Source organism: Amblyomma americanum, chromosome 5 (assembly GCF_052857255.1).
Source record: "Amblyomma americanum isolate KBUSLIRL-KWMA chromosome 5, ASM5285725v1, whole genome shotgun sequence".
Lineage (NCBI taxonomy): Eukaryota > Metazoa > Arthropoda > Arachnida > Ixodida > Ixodidae > Amblyomma > Amblyomma americanum.
Genome location: NC_135501.1, coordinates 19,251,670 through 19,265,036, shown reverse-complemented (window position 1 = coordinate 19,265,036; position 13,367 = coordinate 19,251,670). Strand labels below are relative to the sequence as shown.

Genomic DNA, 13,367 nt, shown 5'->3' with positions numbered 1-13,367 from the left:
ACCAATCATTTGTGTAATGCTTTCGGGCCAGGAAGGTAAGTGAAGTAATTAAAAAACAAATTATAAGAAAGGAGCTCTCAGCTGCGTGAACAATATATGTGATGCTTTGCATTGCCTGTCCCGCACTGACCGCGACAGAATGAAATGTCGGCATAAAGAGATTACCTTAGCCCTTGTGACGAGAATTACACAGCTGTAATTACATTACCTCGGCTTTGCTTGATCATTTTTTCGTTTATTTCTGTTTATTTAACTAAAAGGCCCATGTGGGCCTTACACAGGAGGGGGGAAGGGAGGACGTCACGCAAGAAATACGAAGAACAAAATAGAACAGCACTATAGCGACACCTAAAAAACATGCAGTAACACATCCTTTCCCAATTGGTTTTTTGGCCACGCCAGTGTTTCTATCTTCGTCCAAAGTGAAGTATCTACAATAATTTCAAACGATTACTCATTTCTTGGTAGGTAGGGATGTTAGTCTAAAATCGTCGACCTCATATATTTTCTTGTGTAAAACGATGAAGTTAAGTAACCATGGAAAAGTAAAAATATGCCAAAATGTTGGAGAACACCAAACAGCATGTGCGTGGAAGAAGCCGGCCGAAATATGTAAGAAAAGTCTGAATTCACGAAATGGGGGAAAAAAACGTCTGAAATGCCTGGAATATCATTACACTAGAGGGTTCTTCATATATCTTGTCCATGAAAGCCACAGCTGGGCGGCCTCTTTGAAATCTGAAAGCGCAAAGAAGGGCATGAGCTGTAGCAGCTCTGGAGCAGTGGCACTCACTCTGCTATGGCTTTACGTGCTTCCTTCCTTGGTCGACTGAAATCTTGCAGGAGGCGGGCTTTTGAAAGAGGTGGAAAAGGCGGAAGACTGCTGCGTGAAGTGGCACAGCGCCGCAAGATCGTGCCTAATATCTCGTCTGAGGTACCAAGTCAACAAAGTGATGTGAAGATCAACCGCCTCGAGAAATAAGACCGTCGCAGCCACAATATCCGACGGTCTTACATTCTTCCATTTCTCCTGAGAGCTTCCTCAGGTGAAATCGGCTTAAGCTTTGTTTGGTATCATCGCCAAGACAAAATTCTCTTTGAAGCGTTCGCTTTCCACTGCGAAAAAACGGAGTAGCGCAATATTAATTTATTTACTTCGGAATACGCTTCAACATACCCCGGGTGTGAGAATTACGTGAGGAATGGCGTTAGATATAGCGAATGGTTCTTCCGAATGCATTCTTGAAATATTGGGTCGTTGTGAAATACGGCTTCAGTTTGTTCCAGCCTTTCACATTCTGGATAAAAAACGAAAAGAGGCGTGCAGCAGTGTATGCCCATGGGATGGATAAATGCTGTGGCTGACACATTGCGAAGTCCGGTGGAAGGAAAGAATGAGTGAGCTGCATAATAAGAGTGGAAAACTGAGCTACTAGCCTATTTTTACAAGTGACGCAGAGAACAAATAAAGGAAAAGAAGGGACAAACTGAACGACATGGCACCAAGATAATTTTTTTTGTCATCATTCAAAGCTGAGTACCTTTAAATAGTAAATATTTAGAGCAGACAAAGTTTCATCTTCAAGGCGAGAAATGAGAGCGGGAAGGTTAGATTCCGATTTTTCTTTTAGATGCGCTAGTGTGGTAGCAATATTGGAGCAAATAAACTGGACAGCTGGGTGTTTTATTGATTCAAGATAGCTGTAAGGTACGACTGATGTCGTCTTCATGTCCCCTTCATCATCATCAATAGCCTCAGTACGCCCACTGCAAGGCAAACGCCTCTTTGACGTCTCTCAAATTAACCCGGTCATGTACCAGCTTTGCCAGTCCTATGTCAGCTTTCGGCCTTCAAGTCTTGACCTTCAAGACTTGGCATACATTTTCGGAACAGATGCGGATGCTCTAGGACTGAGATTTAGCGCGGAAATATCGGGAGTCATGGTTTACAATGATGAGCCTGGTACAATCACGCTACAAAACTTAGAGTTACCTATAGTGAGGGCGTTCAGGTATCTTAAGTGGTATCTGGATAGATAATGGCAGAGACTATATGAGAGACATAAGGGAGGAAATTATAAAGAAAAAATAAAGGCAGTTGTCATGAAGAATCGCAAACACTGCGAATATCATAAATGTGAAGTTCTGTCAATATTGAAAGGTGCAATCGTTCCAGGCTTCACGTTAGCGGACGCTGTGGGGTGATTGGGATCTGCCAAAAACAATTCACCTGAAGTAAAGCAGAGGACAGTCGGTAGGCTTACTTTTGAGGGCTAACATATGGGAACACTACAACTACTAATGAAGCAGTTAAGCTGTATGGGCTGGTCAACATTCGAAGCGCGTGAGGCAAAAAGTAAGGTGCAGTATGAAGAACGGTTGAGGCTTATGAATCAGAAGCTATTGGTGGTGAAAATTTTCAGGTGCTTATACCGATGCAGCATAGGCACTACATGGAGGCAAAGAACTAGATGGCTTGCTAATAAATACAAACGTCAAAGCGAAGAAACCAATCGTTGGACAGCCTTGAAAAAGAAATTAGGATCCACAGAAAGCACTCCCTGGCAAAAGGAAATTCTGGGTAAGCAGATGTTGGAGCTCCATGCGATGGCTAAATCTAACAATAAAAGGTAAACCCTTTTTGATAATTTCAAAGGGAATGGTTTACGTTTCGAGACCTGGACTGGATGCTTGAGGACGAAGTGTGAGGGGAAAAAAATTCACGCCATTGATGACGTTTGCTCTTGCTGCATGCAAGACAGGGAGACGATAGAACATATTCTCATCCAGTATCGAGTGCAAAACAATCCAACCCTCAGTGCACGACGACGCCGCAGGAATCCACGATGCACTAGAGTTTCGGAATAGCCAGGACATGCCCAATTATTAAAAAGTAGAAACAAGAGACGACTATAGAGGATTGTTGGAGAAGCTCAACAGAGTCATTTAGAATTGGGAAGAAAATTGGCAGTTAATCCGCAGAAACTGAGCACGCCAACAATTAATGGCTAGGTGACATGTCACCAGCCCTGTTTAAAGATGGGGGGGGGGGGGACCAAGATTCCTTTTACCTATCTAACTTAAACAAATTAACCCCTCCAATACATGTGGTCCAAAGTGAGACCCGTATGTTTTCTTCCTTTGTCGTCGTCTTGTTTCGGCTCATTATTGATCGTTATCTACTAATTTGCCCAACTTCTGACTTTAGTGCATGCTTGAAACTGAATACTCATTCGGTCAAGACAAGATAAAAAAATTACTTTGTTTAGATCAACATAATGTGCACCTTCTAACATCTTCCGTTTAAATATCGTAACACTTTTTATTTAAGCCGTATTTCTAACCTACCTGCACATTTTATATATGATAGTCGCAATAAAACCACCCTCTTACGTTACAACCAATTCTTTAGGCACGACGGGTTATGAGATGCTTGCATAATGTGCGCCAAGTACTCCAGCGGCGTAGTGCAGTGCCTGCACAGCGAGAAACGCGCCAGACAGCCGTCCTGTGGCGGGTACGTTTATAGGCATGTCGAAGAATAAACTTTACCCGCCGAAAAAAGAAGAGCGACAAAATGAAAACTACATAGGACAAGGCGGGACACAGTCTTGTCCTGCGTATATCTCTTCCTGTCCTTCGTCTTTTTTCGGCTGCTAAAATTTATTCTTCGCCATGTCATACCAATTTGCCCACCATTCAGCCTCGCTTCATTTACAGGCACTCTGGTCTTTCTCTTAACTGCCAAAAATGTTGTCACAGAATGCGGTTGCCGCTACCGTTTTCTGCCTCCGCATCTGTGGTGACGGTGAGCGTGGCTTCCAAGAGGCCCTTACCCTAGATAAAAACAATGCAGTGGGATAGGCCAGTCAGTTCGCTATCTCGTATTACAAAATACGGCAGTGAGCAACTATTTGACATTGCGAATACTTTCGGCAGAATCGCACATATAAAGATGAAGACTTACGCTGGAAGCTTTTCATGTTCTTATGTAAGCGGAGAGTGCTTTAGCGTTGTATGAAACCAGTAGGATTCGGCTCAGGGCGAATTTCAAGTCAATTCCTTGTGAAAGAAGTGACTAAAATTCACTTTGTCATGATAACTGGAGAGAAACAGAAAATTAACAACGAAAATCGACGCAATGCTTTATCTCCGCTTGGAGGATGTGACGAGGTAGCTTTAATCGATCTCTCCACGTTTGACTTCGCCTACTTACCCATTCACGCGGAATACGTGATTCTCTACATTACCAGTCACACTGCTGGTAAAATCAAATTTTGATCAATATTTGGAGCACAAAAATGTCCAATTTGAATCACTTTGCAGCCGATAAATCTCAATTTAGGAGCAGTCTGGAGCAGTAAAAAGTCCAACCTGGCGCTTTGTAGCAATAAGACGATTTAGAAGCACTCTGGGCTGCATAGCCTCCTAATCTTTTAGGTTATCAAGCAGTTTTTGAACATTCTTACTTTGATGTAAAGATATGCTACAACATTAAGATTAAGATCTGCACGAACTTCGCATATTCCCTCGAGCAGGGTAGCTGAAATGCGCTGATGTGCAGCTCTCCACTTCTGTTAACAATACTTAAGGCTCTTTTAAATCTGCCTCATGTAAAAAACCTGTCCCATTTTTCAGTTTTCTCAGCGAGTTCAATCATGTTTTCTCGAATATTTGTGCCTTCTTTAATGGGAGGAAATTAATCACACTCAGTCGCCTTCACCTCCTTGTGAGTCAAGCCAGCCTTGGTCAGTGACAGTGCTGGTTGAAGCATAATCTCCGCTAATTCTGCCGGAATCTTGCGCTATGCAAAGCGCTTCATTTTTTAAAACGAATGGCGACGCGCCGGGGCCACCATGCTGCAAAACTGAAACGAATGACGTAGTTAAACGCAGCAGCTCCACGCAAGTGTTCCGATTTATAACCAACCCGGATGTTAAAATGTGCACTGTGGCTATGCCACTGAGTCTCGGTTAGGTATCACGTCCGCAAAACGGTGCTCGGTTGAAGTGAAGACGCAAACGCCAGAAGCACGCGAGCGGCCGCGGTCTTCATCGCGAACGTAGACCCCGCCAAAAACCTTCCGCGCACAACGTAAAAATGATTGACGAGACGTTTTTAACAAAAAGGCGGAAAGAATCTTGCACGCGAACCCAGAGTTGCCCTTTCTCGCGGACGCTCCGAGCTGTTTGCGAGACAACGGAAGTTAGATGGAAATATGGAAATCTCGCGGGACTAATGCGGAGTGGACCGAGACAGTAGAGAGATTGGCCACAGCGCCATTCACTACCATGATCCGATTCCGCCAAACTCCCCCCCCCCCCCCCCCCCCTCCTCCTCCTTCTCCCTCCCGTCACCGGCCTTAAAACAGAGAACCGTGCGTTCTGGTGGGGCAACACACATCGGTTCGCTACAGTTCAAGCCTCGTCCAAATCTCGAGAAACGACGCGATGCCATGCTGCGCTCATCGATTCCACTGGTCTTATCTCGAGCTTCTAGCACAAATGACAACTTTTTTCTTATCCCGATGAAGCGGTACACAGCTCAGAAAGCTTGCCGCCAAACCTGCGCAACTGCATGCCTCTTAGCCTATAGTGGACCGGAGTAGGGACGGACCGCAGCCATTTTCGGCGCGGGTCACGCTGTCAGATCTTAACTAGCGGTTCTTATGCATGAGTAACCGAAGCCGTCGCGTCGGCTCGGCGGTTACAGTGCTCAGCTGCTGACCCGAAGGACATGCGTTCGATTCTTGCCGCGGCGGTCGCATTTCGATGGAGACGAATTGCTGGAGGCCCGTGTGCTGTGCGTTCACGTTACAAAACCTCAGGTTGTCGAAATTAACCGATGCCCTTCACTACGGCGTAGCTCATAGCCTGACCCCTCAAGTTTTAGCACGAAAGCTTCACTTCACGACCAAAGCTGCAAAAGCCGTTCTGAAGGCTGCCCTGGAATAAATCAATAAATAACACAAATATTGCCTCGACTTGATGTCGAACCCGCGGCGGCGCGAACAGATCAGCTTCTCAAGCCACTGCACGAGAGGACAAGGCTATCGCCGTAACCGCTCACTCCTCGTGTTAAATTGCAACAACTCGTGGGCTCTGCATATACTATACTATACTACTATAACACTAACATCAAGCTAATACCGTCGCCAGACCTGCCGACGACCCTGCAAAGCAAAACGATGAGCCAGCGAGTCTAAACCCACCGTTTTGCCTGTCTACTCGATTTAACTACGTTAAAACCCTACCACCTTCTCTTTAATTGTTTTAGATTTTAGATATACTAGCGTATATGGCATGCTGTGTGTGTATTTGTGTACTTAGCATAGACGCGAGCACATAGGCCCGCGTATATGGTAGAGTAGTTCCAATGTGTTCAAGGTGACTAGCAAGACCATAGTTCTAACCAGTCGTAGTAGGACAGCTTTAATGATAGCGGACCGGTCGCCACAATTAGTGAGCAGGCGTTAAAGCAACACAATCTAATGCATACTAACAATGTGTGGTCTCGTATCGTTTATTACCGAACAAAAGACTAAGAAGTTACAATTAACAAAGTGCAAGCGAAAATCGTCTCTCAATAATAAAGAATGCGGTGCTCGGCGCGACAGCGCACGCCCACGTGTGGGCGGCAACCGAAGGCTGTCGGGAATCCCGGAACACGGGGCAAGACGAGGTCGCACAGGCCGGCGATCCGTGGGTCCCCGCACAGCGAGTGGCAGAACCGCCAGAAGAAGACACGATCGCGAAACAACCACGCCCCGTCCTTGTTGTCTTCTCTGTCCCCTCCTCCTCGCGTTGTCACCGGAGGGGATAAAGTCTGCATTTGGCGTCGCTGCCGGCGCGACACCCTGGAAGCCGCCAGTGCCGTACGCAGGGCCCACTCTACAGCGACATCAGCGATATCTGCGGATGACGTCACTGCAGATGCAAGGAGACCACCATGGGTACATGCGGACGATGGTTGTTTCGTGGCTTCTCGAGAAGGGACGAGATAAAAAGTGCGCGGGAGTCTCTGCGGTATTCGGCAACTTCCCCTCCTTCCCTCCGGATTGATGAACTCGCAGCGTCATCGACCATTGGCCTCCATCATGGCCCTGCAGCACAACGGCTCAGCAAGGTCCGTATGAGATTGATTTGCTAAGATTCCTTTCAGTATTACGATGCGATAAGAGAGGCTGTCTCTAGTTCATCGCCCTTACCCCTTAACATACTATTGCTACAGCTGATATGATTACTTCGGTGGCGACGACGGCACAGCAAACCACGCATAACCATTCCAAGGCAGCTTATAATGAAAACATGTCTTCAGTAAGCGAACCATCCTACCACTTTTTCACGTGCCGCTGCATGAATACCACAAATCCCGTTACAGGCACCTAGTCACGCATTCGGGCGCTGCTAGCACCAGGAAGGAGGAGTAGCAGGAGCGTTCAGCAATAACTGCAATTGTTCTCTTTGCAGCAAGAATCAATGCTCAATTGCAGACGACTACGGTGACTCGTTCAAGCGCTTCTCTACGGGGGAGCTTGTATCCTTCCCTGAGAATATTTCTCTCATGCATCTCGTCCATTTCACGCACAGTCTTTATAGAATATCCGAAAGCTCCTAAAAAACGCGACTGCTTGATTTTACTCACTTTTTCCCCGCTACAGGTATTGCGAGCATTCCTGGACGCTAGCAACTAACGTAATCTGCCGGCCGCCAGTGTCGCACATCGCTTATCTAAAAGGGATTATTTTAAACTTGTAGCAAAAGAACTGTAGCACAACCAAGACAAACACAAGAACATACAGGACTAGCACTAGTCCTGTGTGGTCCTTTCTTGTGCTCGTCTTGGTTGCGGTATAGTTCTTTTGTTGCAACATGCACCATCTAGTCCAACAAAAAGCTCTTCTAAACGATGTTTAAACTTGCAATTGTTTAAAACAACTAGAGAGCCCCGAAAGATGCGGGGAGTTGATTATTATGGCAGACGCTCTCCTGCAGCTGCAAAATCTGACATATAAAATGTTTCCCGCGCTGATACAAACAAGTTCAGACAGCCATAAAAATCAGCGGGGTGTGCCGATCATTCAAAATCGCCCGGTGAATATGAGTGTTCAGCGCCACTCTGCACGTGGTGGCAGCCTTGCACACTAGAAGCTTTTGTCCAGCTTTTCTGGGCTTTGTGTAAGAGATAGCCCTGTATGACCAGTCTTATCTACCTAGTCTTCCTCACATTTAAACCCATTATCGAAAACACGTGTCACAAAAAGGAGATGCAGAGATACCCTGCCTGTCTTAGGACTGCGTCCAGTGTAACCAAGTTTAACTAATCGGATATAAAATTCTTTCTAGAACTACACTAACACATGCATTGTCCTCATTAAATTGAATACGAGAGCTCAGTGCATTTCCGGTGCTTTCTTTCAGTAAAGCAGGATGCAGCAACTTACCGTTGCTGGACGGACACTGCAGGGAACGGTTCCTAAGGGCCTCGCTCAGCGCCGCATTTTCGCGCAGTTCAGCGTATAACCAGAGGCGCATGATTTGGACCCCCACGGTGGCGTAGTCAAGCTCCGGCAACGAGGGGTCGTCGACGAATGACGGTTCGGACAACAGAGTTGCCGACAATGTGATTGCATATCTGGCATGTCCGCTTAATGGAGACATCTGCAACGACATATAGCGATGCGGGTCAAATTTTTTAACTTGTGGCGAGAATGACAATGTTTTTTCAAAAGTTGACTGTACAACAGTTTTAATGAACACTATGCCTATAAAATTTCCAATGAGTTTTAAAGATAGACGCAGCTTGCAGTACAGCTCAAATCTGGTTTTAAATTTTGTTTGGTATTTTTTTATTTTTTTTACGTTTCTACTAATGAACATTGTTCTTGAAATCTACTATCCGCAGAGTGATAGAATTTTTGTATGAAAGTAGCAACCAACGCTTTACACAAGTGAAACTGAAATTATGTGCTTCCAACAAGAACGATTTATTTTTATTATGTTTGTGGATGCAGTAAAATTGCCACATATGAATATTTTCAGTCTTAAAAATAGGAATGCAACTAGGCTATTGATTCTGGTTCCAGTTATGTAAATACCGTTAATTAACATCTGTGAAAAATTTTCTTTGCTTATGCCCGAGAAAAAGATGTGTACTAAGCACACGGCCAAATTGGAAACTGATACCAAAACTCGTGTTTCTGATAAAAAACTTCAGGGCATTGAATTTTTGCAAATATATGAAATGCACATTGAGGTGCATGCATATTTTGAGGTCTAGATGACTTAGAAAAAGGACAAAAAAATTATTTTTGTAATAGTGAATTCCCAAGTGCAATATATTTTCGGAAAGATAAAAAAATTATCTATCAGACGATCGCGAAATAATAAAGTGTAATTTTTTACAAAACAAAGTCGTACCCTTATTAATGGAATCCCCTAAAGTGGAAAGGAGTGTAATAGGGGAGTAATTACACATTGGCATCCACCCAATCGCAGATGTGCGGCTGAAAAGGACAGTCATACAGCTTCCTAGGAAGCTTTGCAGTTTAAAAAAGATCATCCCAGTCCGGAGTTAGAACCTGCTTCACCGGAGCAGTCGCTCTGGCAACTGAGCTAAGCGATACAGCTAGCATACGGTAGGGCGAGACGGAACTGATCAATAACACAAAGCGGGAATCCATGGGGTATTCCCCTAAACATCTCAACAACACTGTTCTCACTTCGAGTTATTGATCAGTTCGCTATCGCTCTACCATATGCTAGCCACCCCGGGTCAGCTCAGTTAACAGAGCGACTGCTCCGGCGAAGCGGTGGCCCCGGTTTCGAACCCAATACCAGGACAATTTTTTCTTTAACTACGAGGTTTCTGAGAAAGGTCCATAGCTCTTCTGTATAGCCGGACGTTTGCACTTCGGAAGGATCTCAAAGCGTACTTACTTACTTATAGCGATGCGGGGATGCTTTTTCAAAACGGCCTCGTGTCAAGCCCGGCCGGCTCAAAGAAACTTTGTCGCCGAAGTGTTAGATCATCTATCGTTATCCCAGCTAAGTCTATTGCAGAACCGAGGCCTTTCACACACGTTCTCTGCTGCGTCAGCTGCGGAAAACCATACACCCTCTGACTACCTATCTCATTCGCCCACCTAACTCTCTGCCGTTCCCTGCTATGCTTGCCTTCTCTTGGAATCCACTCGGTTACCCTAAGGGGCCATCGGATATATGTGGGAAGTGCATTACAATCAATTCAAAGTTATTTATTCTGGTCATAGAGGTGCTGAAAATAGACCACAGGCTAAAATTTCCTCAAACAGGCAGGTAACTGGTATCGCATGTCCTGCAATTATTTCATCTTGACAGCATATAAGCCTGTTATCTACCAAGCAACTCCGCAGATATTCTACTGAGAGGTTCGTTTTGGTCTTTCCGCGAGGGAGTGGCACTGCAGCATGTCGTTAGCGAAAATTCCCTCGTTCACAATAATGTGGATTGGAAAACGACTGCTCCCGATGTCCTTCTCTTTGGGGCCATGCCATCCTCGTGGGAGTGGGGACATGAGAGCCAATTTTTCTGGACTTCTCCCCACTGGCGTCAAATGTCAAGCGTCTCTAGTGGCCACTACATAAGTGAAAGAGTATTTTGTAGCGATAGCTATACTACGCCACCTCTTCTAGCCTTCAGCGTGGCCACCGGAGCCACCCCTGGTCATGTGGTTGGTCACGTGATCAGCCACGTGGTTGGTCACGTGGTGCGGAGCAGCTGCTGCTGCCGGCGGCGCGGTGCGCCGGCGAAACCGAGCTGCAACAGCTGTGCGCAAGTGCCGCGTCAAGTGGGGCGAAGATAAAGAAGGAACGCCCAGCCAAACGGAGTGGTGAAATACTGACTTTGCAATTCGAATGAGCGAATTCCACTCGGCAAGATGTAGCTATCGCGTCACCACAGCTTTAACCAGAGCCAACCACAGCTATTTTTTACTTGTAACTGTGAGAGAACTGCACTGCTCGAACCGGTTGATGGTAATCGCCTACTCTGCTAATACTGCAAAATATTACTGGTAAAACGCTTCCTCCACTCACACCGACGAGATGTGACAACATAAAAATGGTGGCGCGAACCAAACATTCAAAACTCACGCGGTAATTGCTAATGTTCAGTACCGCTACGTGGCAAATGGTGGCAGCTGCGGAAACTAACTGTTTTTCACATTTTTCGAAAACTATAAAAGCGCACTTAGGACAACAGACTTGGTCTTCCTTGTCTGTTGTCCTAAGTGCGCTTTATATAATTTTTGAAAAATGAAAAACCAACTAGCTGAGATGTCAATTCTGTTTTTCACATTTGTTCCTTTACTTGGGGATCTGTTGGGGGCCTAAAGGTAGGCCGTAGAGGTCACGTACAATCATGAGCAATATGAGAGGGAACGAAGTTCGAGCAGTCATTTGTTGATTACTTCATAATTATGCTTTGGGAGCAGAGTTCCTGCATCCTTTCTAATTACTTTTCCTTTTGGAACATAATATCTAAAAGTCCCCCCCAAATGTCGTGGAGGAATAACGAGAAAATTTGCCATTTCGCAAGAAAAGTTTGTCCCTTCTCAAATTGCTCACGACTGTGCCACACTTGTAAAAAGTATTGAGTAAATCAGGCGAGTAATACATTAGACATTACAACATCCGTGCAAGTCCCATCCATATTAGGTGTGAGGACTGGAGGTTTGAAAGAAGAGTTGAAACGCTGGCGATGCATGACGAGCCACACAACATGCCTCCGGTAAAGAACTCATGGGCAGAGTTTAAGAGTCGTCATGCCTTCCTCTTTCCGTAGGATGGAACACAGTTCGAGAATAATTTGTTTTCGAATTCACATTTTGACGCCCCGGCACCATACGGGGTAACAAAATCGTAATTTTCCATTTCCACCGTAAACCTCATTGTTTGGCCCGTCTTTTCTTGCTCAAAACGAAGCTGCTCGGCTAACTCGCACCGACGTCGGCCATCGCCGGCCGTCTATATCTGAATGAAAATGAATAAGATACACTCTTCCCGCCCTACGCCTGGCTTTATCTGACGCCATGCGTCCGCATCAGACACGCGCAGTTAACATGAGTGCCTCTCACAATGTACCAGAGTTATACGATAGCGCGCCCTGCGATCCGATACCGTTGTCAGCTTCCGCGGGGCACTAACGCGCGTGCGCCGATCGCCCTGAGGTCGCCGCCAGATGGCCCAAAAATACCGTCAAGCGGCGCGTATTCGCCTGCCACCTCGGGAACACTTCCGCACAGGCCGCGGTACATGAATGCGGCAAAGGTCGACGCTAGACCACATTTTGAGGAAAAGTGAGGAAATGAATAGAAGACGGGTCCCGCCTTTCCTTATCAAAACGTGCTCTTTCCTTCAAAAAGGGGTTGACTGCTGTAGCATTTATGCACACGCGGCTACTGGCAGCGTCCGGAAGCGGATGTCTTTCGGTACAACTTTCTGCCTCTCCTAGCGGTTAACAGCGATGCGTGTAACTGACCGTCAGAAGCAATGATGACCGCAGCTGGCGGTCGACGTTGGCCTCCACGTCGGGCGGCTGCCCCACGCCACCGGCGCTCGCCCGCACCACGTTCGACAGGAAAGACGCGCCTTCGTCGAGGAGCTGGTCGCTGCTCGAACCTGTAGTCCCCAGACTGGTGTCGTTGCGATCCGTTATTCCCGTTTCTCCTGGGAAAGAAGCAACACGTGCCTCGACACATCCCCTCCGGATTGCTCTCAGGCCTCACTGCAAAATTAAACATTCCTCATGTTGCTCCCCGTACTCCTACCACTTCGTCTAGCACTTGCTCGTGTGCCAAGTGGCGGCTTCTGGGGGTGTGACGCTTTGGAACGCCGCCGAAAACAAAAAAAAACTGCTTTAGAGATCGTAATTATCTGCTAGGCGGAGCCGCTGGATGAGAATGAAGCTTCTCTGATTGATGGAAAGAAGCCTTACACTGCTACAGCCGAGGCCACCCTATCCCAACACTAATTTAGACGAACAATAACGATGGGTTTGTAGAAATGTACGAGATACAGCTGATCGAGCTGGCGAACTTGAATGTCTAGTTTATGGATCAAAAGAACAGATACTACCTTAATGTGTTTTTGCTAAAATAACATGGACCACGTGTGTCCTGTGCAATGTCAGTGCACGTTAAAGAACCCTAGGTGGCCGAAATTATTCCAGATCCCTCAACTAGGGCACCTCTTTCTTGCTTTCTTCTCTCACTGCCTCCTTTACCCCTTGCCTTACGGCGTGGTTCAGTGTGTCCACCGAGATGCGAGATAGATGTAGCGCCATCTACTTTCCTCTAAAACCAATCTCAGTTTTTGCCTGTGATCGATG

The 13,367-nt window shown here is 46.2% G+C and overlaps 1 protein-coding gene across 1 annotated transcript in view; it reads right to left on the bottom strand.

The window, feature by feature from the left end:
* Positions 1-6,582: 6,582 nt before the first annotated feature.
* LOC144133727 (uncharacterized) overlaps positions 6,583-13,367 on the bottom strand; it is a 50,452-nt gene continuing 43,667 nt past the window's right edge. Inside the window, exons 5-7 of the mRNA XM_077666859.1 lie at positions 12,519-12,706; positions 8,444-8,660; positions 6,583-6,926 (exon numbers count right to left, since the gene is read on the bottom strand). Coding sequence (XP_077522985.1) covers positions 6,583-6,926; positions 8,444-8,660; positions 12,519-12,706 — 749 coding nt within the window. The remainder of the gene's footprint in view (positions 6,927-8,443; positions 8,661-12,518; positions 12,707-13,367) is intronic.